We start from the raw sequence: 17,612 nt of genomic DNA, 5'->3' as shown, positions 1-17,612 counted from the left end.
GGAGGAATATTATTTGCTTGGTCTTCCTCCTCAAAAATCTCACTAAGCCCTTTAACCGGTTCGAAGTTACAGTTTAAGTCACCGGCTATGATAATCGCTTCTTTACCAACTGATCTACCCAAAAGGCAATCCAACTTTGTTAGGGTAAGCGATTCGTTAGATGTAGATGCGGGTCTGTTATAAACGTTAATTAAATAGAGTAATTTCCCTGCATCATTAGTAATTTTTAAGGCTAATAAGTCTAAAGAACCAGTATCTATGACTTCGACCCGAATCCTCAGTGTTACTTTAACCCAAGTAATAAGGCCACCTGATGGCCTACCCCTTGTAGATGGCACTGCTCCAATCCCGTACGTTTTGATTCCCACACTATGTGGTGTATCTACTGCCCATGTTTCTTGCAATAGGCAAAAATCACTAGAGTCAATATACTCTGCCCAATCGGGGTCCCTCAGATTTTTGACTACACCGGCTATATTCCAGGATATTAGTCTCAGGGTTGCCTCGCTACGATTGTCTATCGATACTAAATATAAATTAGGTCGCTTTGGGTTGGGGACAATCACTCCCGCTCTATGTACTGTCTGTGTATTCTGTGCAGCATGCGGTATTTCTTGCTCTCCATGTATGGTGTCTATATATGTGCAGTGTGTCCCGTTCTTTACAATATTGTAGGGGTCATTTCTCCCTCCCTGCTTATTTTCTTCGACATACACCTCCTTAGCCTCTTCTATGAGACGTTGCCTAGGATTATGCACAGGCAGAGAGCTACCTGTACAGGATGGCCGAATAGTACTGGTTTTGCAACCCATCGTAGGCCTCAGTCAATCCACTGCTTCCAAACAGTTGAATCTATTATATGTTGGGGCACCCATCCATCGTCTTTGGTTACCCTGTTTCTCACCACTGGACCCACCCTGGGCTTGATAATTGGCCAGAGCCCACCTCCCTCCCCCGTTAATGCACTTATTTGGCGGATAAAAGAAGGAGAGTGGTTTAGTATCGATTCCAGGGGTTTCACCAAAAGAATTCCCCGCACAGATATGATTCACAGTACGTGGATCTTCAAATGTTACAATAACGCAGTCACCAATAGATTCATTTGTGGGGCCTATCCATGGTGTCCTACGGACCATTAGGATTTTGCTCTTTGCCTGATGGGGTAGGGGTCTTTTTTCATTCAGCCAGTAAGTAACTTTGTTCTTGAGTGACCAGAAGGTTTCCTCATGGTGGTTGTTTATTTCAGGAACCCCCGTCAACACTACAACAAAGGGACAGGCATCCGGTGGTAAGTTAATATATCCTCCCCTCACTTTTTCCCCTTTTTGAATCCCCTTTAGGTTCTGCTGGTCGGATTTGGTGTTATTTGTACAGTGGCCTGAGTTTCCTTGGTCTGTTTGAACAGTGGCTACATGATTCGAAGTCATTGCTTTTGGATTATTAGCAGTCTTACCCTTTGCCGGGGACTTAGATTTGGTCACATGTGGTACCAGCAAGGCCAATGAGATCTGAGCAGCACCTGAAGTGCAGTTAGGCATTGGTCCCGCTATGTTGAGGCTTGTTAATGTTATTATACTTTTTTCCACCTCGAGTAGTTTGTTTTCTATAGATGTCAATCTTATTTGAAGAGGGGTTAAAAGTTTTTTTAAGATGTCGCCTATGTTCTTCAATAGGATCTCATTCCCGCCTTCCACATTCCTAATTCCAGTACCTCCCAAATTACCCAAAATTGCCAGATCTTGCGAATTCTCAGGTACATCTAAATAACAACATTTTGGGCCTCTTTGTGCCTATTTGATGAGTTATGGGGAACCAAACTAATCCCATTCCCTTCGTTGATCACCATACCCCTTGACACCTGTTCTTTTACAATTTTGGATGTTTTCCTTGCATAGGCTGAGGCATTGGGGCGTTTCCTTTTTGGTATTGCGCCCTCCTGCCTCTCAGACAATTGCCTCGAGCTAGTCTCATCTCCCTGAACGTCTATCTCATTGAGTTCAGCTAGAGTATCACCCGTCACAGCTAGCCCTACAAGACTTGTGTTGTCTATCGAAGATTGCATGATTGATTGTGTCGGGGTTGATGTTCTAGAATCTGGAGCAGGAATATGATGTATATCAGCGTGCGTGACAAGGGGGGCAGAACTAATCACACGTTCGGGTGTTCTAGCCGATGCTATATGGCCCAGTGAAGACTTTTTCGCCATTACGAGCTCCTGAGACGATCTTCTTGCAGCTGCTAGATCCAAAGACACTTTATGTTCCATTAGTTGTATGCCCATGTCTATTACAGACCTAGTGATAAAATCATCGAGGGTGCCTGGAAGCTGTTCCCCCCCTTTGGCAACCCTGCTTCTGCTTTCCCATTTCCCTGTTATCCTATCTATGTTGTAATTGACACACTGCAAACAATGCGTATATATAATATAGGTACTAGCTATGTAATACAAGAAGTAAGAACCAAGGGGGGTTGCCCGGTCCGGTCAGGAACGGGTTAGAACGGGCCCGCCCTTGGCCCGGTCTTCGCCCCGGTCTTCGTCCCGCGGTAGCGTAAAAGGTGTGCCTTAAATAGGAAAGGAAGGAGGAGTCACGGGAAGAAGCACCAGGTGCGCGTGATGGTAGAAGCGCACTGACCTGTGGGCCTCGCAGTCCCGCACCCCCGAGTCCAGCAGCAATTCCAAGGGCAGCGGCAGCAGTCCCAAAGTCAGGTAGAACAAAGTTCAGCTCCCAAGTAACGTTGAGCTTCGACTATGAGCGGCCCCCGCGGAGCGGGGGCCGCGAGTCGTGTTATGAAGGCAGCAGGCTCAGCAGGGAGGAGTCACGGGAAGAGGCACCAGGTGCGCGTGATGGTAGAAGCGCACTGACCTGTGGGCCTCGCAGTCCCGCACCCCCGAGTCCAGCAGCAATTCCAAGGGCACAGGCAGCAGTCCCAAAGTCAGGTAGAACAAAGTTCAGCTCCCAAGTAACGATGAGCTTCGACTACGAGTGGCACGGTATTATCTGGTCCTTTAATTGCCTTGATTAGTGTATTAGCCTTCTTGTCAGCGACTTTATATGCTAAAATCTTCCCGACTTTATCACCGTTCTCGTATTGAGACAAGTGGTATTTATGGAGATTAACACCATTTTTCTCTCTTAGTATGTTTTTCGTAGCGGATTGTAAACTCACTAGTTTAAGTCTGATTTCCATGCTGTTTTGCCATCCCCGACTAAGAGCTTCTGCAAGATAATTTTCAGTTAGCAAAATATTAAAGGTCATATCCTTGATCTCTTTTCTGCGTTCTAGATTTTGTCTCAAAATGTATTGTTGAGCAAAGCCCTTACACTAGCTATACAGGCATCCCAAACGAATATAGGTGATGTAGAATTAAGATTGATTTTAATGAATTCATTAATATGTTCTTTAAGGCGTGAAATGAATAAGGGATTTGTTAAGAGATATCTAGGGAATGTAAACAGCCTTGGCCCTTGCTTCTTGAATGTGATATTAAGATCGAAAATAGTAGGGTTATGGTCTGAGGCGACTCTTGGGCATATTTCTATATTCTAGAATCTTATCCGCTGCCCAGACCATATCTATTCGTGAGCATAATTTATGGGGCACTGAATAATATGTATACCCCACTATATTAGGGTGTATAGTCCGCCAAGCATCTTTTAGATTAGGCTTATTTCTAATATTGCAGCTCATGTCTTACGCATACGTTGGAAGGCACCCAGCCTGGTAGTATCTACATCATAATTCATCACGTAATTAAAATCCCCCATTACTACCAGCTCTCCCTCCCAATCCAGTAGCTCAACATTTAATCGATCATACATGGATGGTTCGTCAATATTAGGACCATATATAACACAAAATACATACTTAAAATTTCCCAAATCTTTTTGAGCAATTGCCCATCTTCCCCCTTTATCAGCAGCCGTACGTGTAATTTCAACTCTTAAATACTTCTGTTTCAGGATAGCAACCCCTCTGATTGAAGCATTCAATGTAGAGCATACTATAAGTTCATAACCTAGTTGCCCTAATAATTTCCTATCCTTATAACAAATATGAGTTTCTGATAGTAAAACTAGTCGGGGATTGTACATTTTAAGCTCTTCTTGTACTAAACATCTCTTATTCTTGCTGTTAAGGCCAGCCACATTCCAAACTAAACACCTAAGCCGATACATTTAATAAACATATTGCATTCCTCTGTTTTGCTAAATACATAAATACTTTCATAATCGCCTTCAATAAACCTAAATCTCGCGTTGTCATTTTTCTCCTTTTATACCCCTCCCTAGAAGACCACCCTCCCCTGCTCCCACCCCTCCTACCCCCAACCCTTGTCCCTAAGGAGAACCACCCCTCTATTCCCTGCTGCCGCTGGAAGGGCAGCCTAACAGAGAGGCAGCATCAGCGTCCCCCCCTGCACCCCCTCACCACAGAATCTAAAGGATAACTTTGGATAAAGAGAGAAAAACTTTTACATTAATAGTTTCAATTCATTATAGTTTACTTCTAAAAGAAAAAAGAGAGAGATTTAGGAAAGAAAAAAAAAGGAGTAAAATATATTAAAGCAAAAAGCCTTGGTCTCTAGTCCCTGGGAAGAAGATGCCATACCAGCCCTTATACCCTAGAAGAAAAAAGGGCCAAATTGTGCAATATCATTATAAGGTTCATATAAGCCTCGTAATTCTTAACACAGAATTAATATCCTCTCCCCCTTAGTATATATTAACCAGGTTTAGAGCGAAACTTAGAAAGTGCCTTGTCTGCTTCTTTAACATCAATAAAAGAATATGTGTGACCATCCTTGATCACTTTGAGGCGAGCTGGTTCTTGAAGAAACGCCTGTCCCCTCAGTAATTTAAAAGGATCAATAAGCTGGCGCAGTTTCCACCACCTTTCCATTGTGGCCTTACTCAGATCAGATCTTACAAAAAGAGTAAGGTTCTCTATTGTAACGGGGGCGTTAGGTCTAGCTTTGAGGGATACATCTTGTCTAAGTAAAAAATTGCCAAAATAAATCAAAAAGGGACGGGGAAATTTAGTCTCTCTGTTTCTGTGTATTATTGGAAGTCTGTGCGCTCTTTGAAGCTGAGAATCCCAGTCCCAGTCTGCCAGATCTGGAAAGGCTTTCTGAAATAATTTGTTCATGTATGCTCGCGGATCTGCTCCCTCTGATCCTTCAGGTATGCCAAAAAGTCTAAGATTTTGCCTCCTTTGGCGGTTTTCCATGTCCTCTATCTTATTCTGTAAGTTTGTGATCTGTATATCATGTTGGGTAGTAGACACCTCTGTACGAGTTGATAACTCCTCAACATCCACCACCCTTTGTTGGAGTTGTTCTAATTCTTACGCAATCCCACCTAGTTTATTGGTCACTTCTGATAGAGAGTTCTCCATCTTGCTATTATCCTCTCTCAGCTGCAGGAAATGTTGGTGAGCTTCTCGTCAATTCTCTGTTAATATTTTTAATATCAAATCTAACGAAGAATGATTGACCTCTTGGTTTTCTTTGGTCAATAAGATCGACATATCACAGCTGCTGGCAGCATTAACATTAACATCATTATCATCATTGTCATTATCTCGGCTAGCTGTTATGGCATCCATTGAAGTTATAAATTGGATTTCACCGCCTGTTGCATTTGTTTCTGCTGATATAGCTGTTATAACTGCAGTATCCGTTGCAAAATCTTCAAATTCAGAGAGTATCTCAGACTTATTCGGAGAACTTGGCAGATATTGTATTGTGGATGCTGTCTGCAAAGCACTTAAGGTAGAGGGGGGTGATTTGTGACCATTTACTGCATTGGCGTCTTTTGAGTATTCCTCTTCGACTGGGCTATTACCAGATAAGCGTAATACCATCTTCTTTACCCCTCCTTTTGCCTGAATCCATTTACGTAAGGGGCTTTGTTCGTTAATAGGTCTCCCCCATGTGTTTGAGGTTGAAATAGAGCTAGAGAGAGCAGTTGCGTTGGATCCTTTTCCCTTCTTTAATTTATTCTTTGCTTTTGGTTTCCCCTTTTTTTTTTCCCCAGTTGTTTTACTGCGTTTATGGGGGAGTTGGATAGATCATCTTCCTCTACTAATTCCTCTTACTCATCATTTGAGCCCTCCAAGTTTACATCCGAAATAGTCCCTGTTTGGTCAGTTTCTTGTGAGGGTAACCCATAGGTTTCCGCTGTGTTTGAATCTGCTGCAATTATCCCCATATTCATCTCATCGGCGATGGTTATATCTTTTTCACCGCTTTTATTGTCACTGGCCTGGACCTCTAATGTTAGGTCCATGTCTAAACAAGCCTGATTAGATCCTTTAGACCCAGTGGACATAGCCGACTTAGCATTAATGTCTTTATGAATCACATTATCTTGTAAGCCGCTGGTTTTCGGGGTCTGTGCTATGTCTTTCTTAGGGATAGCAGCGGTGCTCCGGGTCATATTATCACTTAGCGTTTGTACAATATCGCCTTTCATAATAGAAACAATTTTTCCTGAATCATTTTTATCATTTGGAGTTTTATCTAATACCGTGAATAGAGGAGCGTGGATCAATTTCTTACCGCTCTGTTGTTCCAGCTTCCCGGTAGCTACCTGAGAAGTATAGATTACTGCCTCTCCCTTCGCCGCCGTCACTGTTCCTCCAACGGCAGCACTCCTATCTGTAGGACCTTGGTTTTCAATCGTGGCACCTCTCCCAGCTCGTGTCAAACGAGGGGCATTTTTAGGTGCCATAAAAAGAGCTGCCGAGGAAGTCAGCGACTCGTTTGTTTTTACCGTACACGGTAGATGAGAAGCAGCTACTGGAGCGGTCAGCGGAATCAGACCTGCACAGCTGAAACCAGAGCAACTGACCCACGAGCCTGCAGGTTGCCAAATCCTCTGAAGCTGAGATGCCAGCAGCCTCCCGCCTGATCGAGTGAACCGCAGCATTAAACAATCCGCTTTGTTTCCGCTTTTTCTTTTTTTTAACTTTCCAATCTCTTCATATATTTCTCATAGCCTTCTGTGGTTTTCCAATGTTTTTCCGTGAATCTGAAAAGGGGAGCAGGTAGCCTCCGATGACACTGCTACTCCGTGGCGTCCTCAGCCCGCCATCTTGGATTCCCCCGCTAGCGAGACCAGAAACACAATGCTTTCATACATAGATAATGCATCACTTGCCCAGTGACTGTGTTGAAAATGTCTTACATTTTAATTCGGGGAATGACCAGATTGTTAACAGGATAATGTGCTTACAATTGATAAACACTTATAAGGTCCCAAAGACGAGACCTATTGGCTATGCCAATGGCTTGTTTATTTCTCTCTCGCCTAAACCCATTGTAGGCCGATCTTCCCCTCTTTGTGCACGATCATTTACAATGGCTATTTTGTGTTTCCTGTCTCCTTATCAAATCTAACCCTACATCAGTTATACCTTTCCCTTATATGGTTTAATTACGCTGTCTTCCACTTGTAGCTTTCACTTGGCTGTACCAGGTTATCAGCTTGTTATGTCTTCAAACATTTTTTCCATCCTTCAACTTGTGACTCCTTCATGTGTCTTTGTATCCAGTCCAGCTTTCTCCTTCTTGTACTGTTGCATCATCTCACCACTGACTTTGTCTTTCATCAGCCTATGTTTAGTCCTCAACTTCCAGCCAGTCAGTGTCTGTTTTGTCCAATCACTTCAAGAATCCCTGGTTTGAAACGCTAATTTTTGATATTCACTCAGTGTCTTTATGTGTATGACCATGGAGTATGAAAAGTGGTCCTTGCACAAAGGCTTCTCCGACGCTGATCCAAAGGGGAGGGCGTTGAGGTTATGGAATCATCAGTGGAACTTTGTATATGGACCTCCACTGTTAAAAACGGCTTGTGAAAACAGGTAATGAGACGAGATTACAATAGCTGGTTACGTTTTAAAGAAAGAATGAAAAAATGTTTTGAAATAAGGGATTAGATTCTTGTGATTAAAGTTAGGTGGTAGGACGGGAAACAGAAGATGGTGAAAACAGAATTTTTTATTATATGAACTGTTTCATGTTTGAAGTCACAGAGGAAATCTGTGAATCAGTTCAAATTCATTGGTTAAATTAATGTGTACCTTAGAGAACACTATCCAGATGCACAATGGCGCCATATAGAATCAAGTTAAATTCATCACTTACTTTCTTGGTGCTGAAGGGGCACGTGTGCTGAGGTGCCTGCAGACCGCGGGAATGCTGGAATAAGTGTGCCTGGAATAACAGCAAATCCTCGCGTCATGACAGTAGAAACATCAGAGGACCTTCTGCTGGTTCAGCATGACACACTCAGTGCAATTCCGAATTTTAACTCTCAGTGATATCTGAGGATAATATATTTTAATGTTGGGAATGGGCGTGCACCTGTAATCCTCACCCGTGTTCTTGTCCTCTTGTTTGCAGAGCGTCCTTCGTTTGTTAAAAGGCCAACTAATCAAGTGGTACTTGCGGAGGACACTGTCAATTTCCACTGCGAGGTAGCGGGGGACCCTCTACCTACAGTTCGCTGGCAAAAGGAAGATGAAGAATTGCCACAAGGGAGGTAAGGAACAGCAATTATTGTTGTTAGCAACATAAGTATAAAATCGTGTAGAAAGGAAAATAGATCATGACTTACAGATGGCTTCAAAGAATGAATTATACAACAGCCAGGGTGTTTCCATGTTGCCGTATTTGGAGCACACATGGCTGGCATGGCATGCCTGGCAGACAGGAACCTTGCCACCAGTGCTTGCACACATGATAATTACATTCTAATAAAGTTGATTTATTATAAGAAGTGCACTTTATAACCAGTAATGTATATCAGGGCTATAGAAATCTAGTCAGATTTTTATCAGGGCAAGCTATTTTTAGATCCTAGTCGCCTAATCTGGGAAGAGATGAACTGATGGTCGCCAGCTTTTGGTGGAAAACTTTTCTAGCACTTTTAGTTCCAAGCTAAGACCATCGATCATGTGCACAGACTGAAATGGGAACATATCTCCCCCACGATGTTTACCAAGAAGTTAGTACATTTCTGTAGCTTAGAGATACAGACTTGCCCCAATTAAGAGGCTCCTTGGTATATTATGTTGCTGGTGTATGAGAAGGTCGGACGCTATATCAATAAGACCCTTTCGACTCAGCCTAGGTCTGGCCCATCACCTGCTGCTGCTGGTTTGATAGCAGCTGTACCAGGGCACATAAGACACTTCCTGACGAATTTTCTTTTAACCACATGATGGGAAGCAAGTTAGAAAGTGTAGGGTGGCTTACAAAGTAACTATCAATAGTAGGAAGTCAGAACTTAAGCACAAGCTTTGGGAGGAGTTAACTTTGGCCAGCTCTTTAAAAGATGCTACCCGGTTCTAGAAGGTTGTTAACCATACCTTCTTTTAAAAAGATGACTGGACTGATTTAACAGCTTCAATCCCAGCTCAGGTTTGGGAGGAATATTTTTCTGCCTTATATCAGGAGTATTGCCCTGCTGATGAACTCATTCATGAATGTCATTAGAATGGGGAGTGGTGAGAGATGCAATTGTATCCTTTTTTTTTTATTTTTTATAATTTGTTTATTTGCATTTTTCACAAAAAGAAAAAAAAAACAACATATAAAAGCAAAAAACCAAAAAGACAGTTGGTCCGCCTCATGGTGTACCCGGTCTGTGATAGTATAAAAGTTACATAACAAACAGCAGGACAGTGTCCAATGGCTAGTGCGTGTCCAACAGATAGCTCAACATATGCAGCAACGTCCACACTGACGATGGTGACCATGGAGCAATTGCCAGAAACATGCAGCGGCTACCACACACATAATGGTCCTATACAGCATAAGTAACATCAAAATGCAGCACCCATTTAGGTCCTTCAGAGTCTACAATGCTTATGATGTCGGTGATAGTGTATCGTCGGGCTCCTGTGAGCGCTGTAGGTACGCCAACAAGGTTTGCCAGATATCCACCGGTCTAGAAGCGAGCGGCTGCAATTGAGCATATGTTTCACTAGTGGTGTTACAGTATGTCATGCTGTGTAACCATGTCTGAAGTGTAGGGCTAGCTTTAACTGCCCATTTAATGGCCACCTAATGCTTGGCTAGCAAGAGCGCTATCACAACAAAGCGACGCCTGGACTTAGGGAGGTCATGGACATGCCCCAATAGGGCAAGGAGAGGAGAGGATGCTATGTCCAGTTCAACCATCTTAGACAACTCGCTGAAAATGGATGTCCAATAAACTTGCAGCTTGGGGCATGTCCACAACATGTGGGCGAAGTCCGCATGCGGGGTCCTACATTTCGGGCATTATATATTTTATAAACAAGACAGAGCCACCCAATATTCCCGTAAGGACTGGGTAATATCAATTACAAAAACACAATGCCCTCACAGGATTTTTTTCACAATACTTCAATAGATCCAATTTAGTCACCAAACAGTGATCTTCAATCAGCAAAATGCAAGGAAATACAATTTGTGATGTTATTTATTCACAATTTTAAAACTTAGATATGACAACATGCATACTACTCAGATATTAGCACTTGATTATCAGTAGAATAAAACACTTTTCGCTCCTTTATATGGACTAGTAAAAAGACCATATATCACATTCTTTTTAGAATATCAATGAACCCATTTTGAGGTCAGAACCATGATTTTTTATATTTGTGAAACAGTGTTTAGCTGTCGACGTTTCGGTCCCCCGTTGATCTATACAATCCTTGGGACCATCGTCAGGACGGACAAGTTGCACATCAATATCTAAACTTGTTGGTAACACTATGGGTGTTGGTCACTTGGTTTGCTTTTAAGTGAGTAGACGATACCTCATTTGCCGGGAAATTAAGGTTTTCCTTCTTTTTGACTGTATTTATTTGTAGATATTGATGTGCAACTTGTCCGTCCTGATGATGGTCCCAAGGATTGTATAGACCAACGGGGGACCGAAACGTCGACAGCTAAACACTGTTTCGCAAATATAAAAAATCATGGTTCTGACCTCAAAATGGGTTCATTGGCATTCTAAAAAGAATGTGATATATGGTCTTTGTACTAGTCCATATAAAGGTGCGAAAAGTGTTTTATACTACTGATAATCAAGTGATAATATCTGAGTAGTATGCATGTTGCCATATCTAAGTTTTAAAATTTTGAATAAATAACATCACAAATTGTATTTCCTTGCATTTTGCTGATTGAAGATCACTGTTTGGTGACTGAATTGGATCTATTGAAGTATTGTGAAACAAATCCTGTGAGGGCACTACATTTCGGGCAGGCGTCAGATCGCGCTGGGACAATGCGATGTAACTTACTGGGGGTGAGATATAGCTAGCCACCTCAGAAACTTGAAGTGCAACAATTTATAACGATGATTCGGGGATTCCCTCCATGTTTTCCCACAGCAACGCCGCCATTGAAGATCAGTTAAGGGATATCCAAGGTCGCCCTCCCAGGCAGCCCTCACCGCCGTGTCTCTGCTCGGCAGCAACCCTATCGCCCCCCCGTGCAGTCTAGCAACCAGGTGATTCCCGTCCCCCCCACTAATAACTCCAGTTAGAAGAGGAAACTCAGTGGGCGCTAATGGGTAGCTCTCATTGTGAGCACAGAGCGCCTTCTGGACACGCACAAGCACAAAGTGGTCTAAAACCGTGGCCTCCCAGAATCTAGGGTCCTCCGTGCGTGAGAATACTTGCCCCCCCAGGAAACAAGTCCCCAAAGGTATGTAAACGGAATTTAGCTAGTGTACGTTTGACAAGCGCTTCCTGCAGGATAGGTATCCAGCTGTTACCGGACAAGGGTAACGGTGGTCACACCACCGCTCTATATTATTTTTGAGCCTGTCGACCGCCAGGCCATAGTTCAATTGCAAGACACGGTCCCGGCCCCTATGAATATGGACACCCAGATATTTAACCGAGTCATCACACCAAGATTATGGGTAATCCACGGTTCTAGCGCACACTGCATCAGTCAACGGGAGCACCTATGATTTACCCCAATTTATGTGTAAGCCTGACAGGGTGCCATATCTAGTAACCTCGGCAAGCAACGGTTGCAAGTTTTCGTCAGGGCGCCGGACATACAATATTAAGTTGTCGGCATAGAGTGTGAGCAACAACAGTCCTGTCTTGAATTGTAAGCCACGGTGGCTGTGTTTACTCTGTAAATGGCGCACAAGTGGATCTAGCACCAGTATAAAAAGAAGGGGGGACAGGGGGCATCCCTGCCGCGTACCACGGGTAAGAGGGAATGCCCTAGTCCGTGTGCCATTAAGGCAGATGCAGGACGTTGGCTGGGTGTACAGCAATCTAATCACCGCCAAAAACCAACCATTCAGGAATCCCCAGGGAGCGCATAGTGGTATATAGGAAAGACCATTCCAGTGAATTGAATGCCTTTTCAGCATCCAACAGCACCGCTGCAGCCGGTAGAGTCGGTTCAAGCCTATTAGGAGTGGTGAACAGTGTGCGTGTTTTCAGGGCCGTGGATTTATGAGGAATAAAACCCGACTGCGCCGGGGACATGTGTTGCTCAATAATCAATGCGAGCCTGATGGCAATTGCCTTCGCAAAGATTTTATTGTCGAAGTTCAATAGCGACAAGGGTCTGTATGAGGAGCATTTCAAATGGTCTTTACCAGGTTTGGGTATTAGGATTATGACAGCTTCCCTAAGAGTGGGCGGAAGTATCCCCTTATCCACTGTCTCCTGGAAAACGTCAATAAAATGAGGGACCAGCAGTTCCTTATACTTTTTATAAAAACAGCCCAAAAACCCGTCCAGCCCAGTTGCTTTAGCGCCATGCAATACATCAATGGCATCCAATATCTCTCCCTCCGTGAAGGGTGCAGCCAGGAACTCCTGATGCACCCTGCCCAGCCATGAGAGGGAAACCTCGTCTAGGTACTCCTGGCAATCCTCTGGGGTTGAATCAGTCCTGTAGGTGTATAGATCCATGTAATATTTCAGTACCTCTCGCAAAACACCCCCACATTCCCAGTTATCCGCTCCCCTGAGTCCCCAGACAACGGCCCTATGTATGTGGGTTTACGAGTGTATTGGAGCAGCCCTGCCAGTGTCTTGCCGGGCCGTTCTCCCTCCCCGTACCTTCGAGGTAAGATGTATTTACCCAGAAAGTTGGCTTCTCTATCTGCGGCTTCGTTGAACTCGGCTAGCAGAGATGCACGCTTAAGCATGACAGAGGAGTCCGCATCATATGAGCTACCGTCGAGGTCCCGGACCTTGGTCTCTACCTGTGCAAGCGTGAAGCGAAGTGACCGGAGCACGCCGGCATGTTTGGAAATACAGATACCCCGAGCGTATGCCTTAATTGCCTCCCAGAGGGTGGCCTTAGAATCAACTGTACCCACGTTCAGTTGGAAATATTCCACGATAGCTTCTCCCAACTCAGTTGCAAACTGCCTGGTGCGCTCCACCCCCCCAGCCCTAGGAACACACAACTGTACCAGCACCGGGGAATGGTCGGACAATGTATGCGGTAAATGCTTAACATCCTTGAGCCATAGCAACGCGGCCGCTGAGAGGCTCCAGTAATCAAGACGTGTTCAAGTGTTATGGGGTGCAGAGTAGTGAGTATATCCCAAGTCGTTGCCCGAGTGGTGGCGCCAGGCGTCCACCAGATCCAATTGTTCGAGCACACCCCACAGGGCGCGCCGCACACAAGGTTTAGTGGCTGCAGTGCGCAAAGTGCTATCCAGCTCAGGGTTAAGTGTCAGGTTAAAATCACCACCGAAACAGAAATAATCGGCCCCCATGCGAAGAATATGTGAATAAACATCGTTAAAAAACTCAGGGTCCTCTACGTTCGGGGCATACACGTTGACAAAAAGTACAGAGTGTTCCAGCATGCAGCCCTTAACCAACACATATCTCCCTCCCTCCTCCCTGTATACCTCCTCCTCATGAAAGGGCAGTCTCTTGTGAATAAGCACAGCCACTCCTCGGGCATAGGAGCTATAACCCGCAAAATATCTATGGGGACCCCAGGCAGCAGCAACTAATGGGGTGGCAGTCTTAGATAGGTGGGTTTCCTGTAGGAAGGCGACATCGGCCTGGTGGTGTTGTAAATCATTTGTCACCAGTTTACATTTGCGAGCATTATAAAGACCTCGAACATTCCAAGATATCAGAGACACATCAGCCTCTGCCAAAACTTTACTAGCCATAATCAGATGTAAAGAAAATAATTGTCATTCCTATTCGCACAATAGATATACTAGACTACAGAGCGCACCTAACAACACATGTAGGACACAAGTTCGACCAACTGTCCCAAACTCCACCCACCCCCCACCCATCTGCCCCACCAAGCGTGGGGGGAAAACCCTGTCCCACATCACAACCCCAAACATGACTTCAAACTGGAAACCCAAATAATGAGCCTCCAAGAGAATAAAGAAATGTGCATCAGCACAAGGGAGGTGGCAACACCCCGCCATAGCCCAATGCCATGTCATAACAGAACCACATCTTCACACCTCTGTGGCAGCAAGCCTGCGGTGCCATCAGGGCGCCAATGTGAGGAACTGAAACAAGGAAAAAACTATAATGTGGTGAGCAGTGTCTACAATCACAACAAAGGAGCACAACTCATGCAACTAGCCGGTACCAAACAGTTCTGCACTCGCTCCTGAGTCAGGAATGTCCTGAGGGTGCAACGGAGATGCCCCAGAGTTCTTCTTCGCGGCGTTGGAGTATTGCTGACAAAACTCCTGAGGTTCATGGAGGGTGTCGAAAACCTGGGACCGTCCATCCACATCCAACCTCAGACACGCCAGGTACAGCATTCCTTATCGCAAGCCAAGTTTCCGTAGTGCAGCCTTAACCCCCTCAAATTTCTTACGCGCGTCCTGCACCATCGCCGTGAAATCTGGGAAGAGAGAGATGTTGGAGCCCTGCCAATTCAGTTGCCCCTTATCTCTTGTCAACCGCAGAACAGTATCCCTAACCCTGAAATTCAAAAGGTGTGATATAATCGGGCGCGAAGGACACCCCGGGTTCGGTCGAGGCCCCTGGATGCGGTACGCCCGCTCCACAACAAAAGTGTCAGTAAATGCGTCCCTGCCAAAGAGGTCCGTGAGGAGCTTTTCAACAAAAATATCCAACCTGCCAGTGTTGGTCGACTCGGCCACTCCTGTAATGCGGATAATATTTCTGCGCCCACAGGCCTCCAAATCCTCATTCTTTGTCGCTACTGTTTTATGGAGCCTCTCCATCCTCTCATACCTTTTGGCCGTTTGGGCCGCACCATCCTCCAGGTCTGACATTCTGCTTTCAGCCACTGTCAGACGCCCCTCGTGCTTGTCCAACCGGGCCCCCATCACATCCAGACGCTGGTCAAGGGCATCGAATCTGGTGTCCAGGGCCTTGAAACCTGCCCGCAGCTCAGCCAGAAGGCCCTTCACCCCTGCTGCCGTTGTCGTGGGAACCTCGCCGCCCTCCGCCATGGTAGATTGCTGCACCACCGTGCCAGGCCCCGCGGCTTTGAAAGGAAGTGTGCCCTGGCGGGGGTCCTTACGACCCATACCTTCTGTGCTGGCCACGCAGTGTGAGTGGTGGCAGCCAGAAGCAGTGCAGCGAACCAGTCACCCCAGGTAGCCAATAGTCGCAGCAGTCCCGAAGATGCAAGGTCAAGGGCAAGGTCGGGCCGTCGCTCCTGGGGCAGCTAGTGAGCAACAGCCCCGCAGCACCCAGAGGAGCGACGAGGTTGTATGGCACATGCAGGTAAAACCCCAGACAGTCACAAGCACCACAGGACGCGACGGCGCAGTGCCAGAAATGTGGGCACAGGGCAGCCACGCAGGCCCAAATACAGGGCAAGGAACAAGAAATCCTGGCTCCCAGCAGCAGAGGAGAAGGGTGTTGATGGGGGCCTCAGCGGAGACCCAAGAGGGACTCACATGGCACACAGAATAACACGCAGGCAGGAGCCAGGCATTCAATCCAGCGGCGGGGGGGCTCTCCAGGCACATCCGCGGGGTCAGGCTCCCACTGGCATTGGGACGCCGACATTCCAGCCTCCAAACCACAGCCTTGATGAGTAGGGAGCAGCTGACCCCCCCGCAGCCGCTTACCGCCCTAGCCGCCGGCATCTCCCTTGATGCGCCACCGCTCACGATGAGGCCGCAGCAGCAGCACTCAAGTCCCCGGCTGCAGCTGCAGGGCAGGCCTGTCCATGCGGCATCACTCCCCACACGGCGCCGCTCCACTCTTATGACAGCGAGCGATCCGGATTTACCGCCGCCGCAACACCCCCGCCTCACTCGCCTCCGGGGGACATTTTTGCGGCGAGAGCACAGTGGTCGCCGCCACAGAGGCCGCTGGAAGGAAGGGCCACAGCGGAGCTACCAGCCTACGCAGCCATCACAATTGCCGGCTAGGCCACGCCCCCAATTGTATCCTTTCCAACAGGCAAGGCTCCAGGATCCAAAAGGATACCTGATGATTTGTGTAAGACATGTCTGGATCTCTGGGCCCCACTTTTAACTCTTTATTTTAATGCTGTCATTAATACTTCTATTCCAGAGTCTTGGCAACATTCTATTGTTGTTCCTGTTAATAAAAAGGGGAGCAGAAGCAATCCTTCCTGTTGAGGGCCTATTATTTTAAGAGCAATAGAGGTACAAAATGATAGGCAGAGTTATACTGAACAGGCTAACTGAGTGGTCTAAAGCACAGAATATATTATCAGGCATTCAGTACAGAGTACGTGAGGGGAAGGGTACTGTTGCACAGAACTTTAATGTCTATCCTATCATCAATAAATATGTTAGGGTAAACAAGGGTTTTCATCATATCGCCTTCATGGATATTTGCTCTGCGTTTAATTTGGTTAACAGAGAGAAACTCTGGTCAGAGCTGAGATCCATGGGGGTGGATGGGTGTCCGGTTAATTTCCTCAAGGACCTCCATTGCGGTTTGGCAGCTTCTGTGCGCTATGGTGGCATTGGCGAAAATACTAAGGACTATGCACGCAGGAAGGGGGTCTGGAAGGGCAGTAATTTACCCCTCCTTCCTTTCATTATGTATGCTAATCACTTTGAAAAAGCACTCCGTACAGGGCATAGATGTGTCAAAAGATAAGGGCAGACTGCTCCCGGCTCTCTTATGCTCGGATGATGCTGTTTTAATTGCCCGCACTGCTAGAACCCTAAAGTAGCTTTTAGATTTGTTTGTTGACTTCACGAGTACTTTGGATTTTCACACTAATTTTAATAAGTTTAATGTAATGATTTTCGGGGTAAACAGTAAAAATATCGAGTTGTGAATATCGACCTACAGAAATATTGCGTTAGAAATATCGAAGGTAAAGAATATCGATGTCAAGAATATCGTTGAACAGAATATCGACACTAGGGTAAGTAATATCAAATTTTTTTATATCGATGTAAGTAATATCGAAGTCAGTAATATTGATATCAGATATATCGATGTTACTAATTTCGATATTTGTACTATTGTTATGTATTTTAATATGTATTTAATATGTATGCGTTATATGTTTTTTGTTAAGTATTTAACTTGTTTTAAATTATATGTGAACTATTTTCATATATTTATAATGTTATTTTTAAGTCAATTTTATGTTTTAGTACCGG

General features: G+C 45.4%; 1 protein-coding gene across 1 annotated transcript in view; it reads left to right on the top strand.

Moving 5' to 3' along the window:
* LOC144824966 (roundabout homolog 2-like) overlaps window positions 1-17,612 on the top strand; it is a 1,188,518-nt gene that overhangs the window by 698,662 nt on the left and 472,244 nt on the right. Inside the window, exon 5 of the mRNA XM_078683904.1 lies at window positions 8,411-8,549. Within this exon, the coding sequence (XP_078540030.1) occupies window positions 8,411-8,549 (139 nt within the window). The remainder of the gene's footprint in view (window positions 1-8,410; window positions 8,550-17,612) is intronic.

This window comes from Lissotriton helveticus, chromosome 3_1 (assembly GCF_964261635.1).
Source record: "Lissotriton helveticus chromosome 3_1, aLisHel1.1, whole genome shotgun sequence".
NCBI lineage: Eukaryota > Metazoa > Chordata > Amphibia > Caudata > Salamandridae > Lissotriton > Lissotriton helveticus.
Note: the sequence above shows the minus strand (reverse complement) of the source record. Positions and strands in the feature narration are given on the sequence as shown.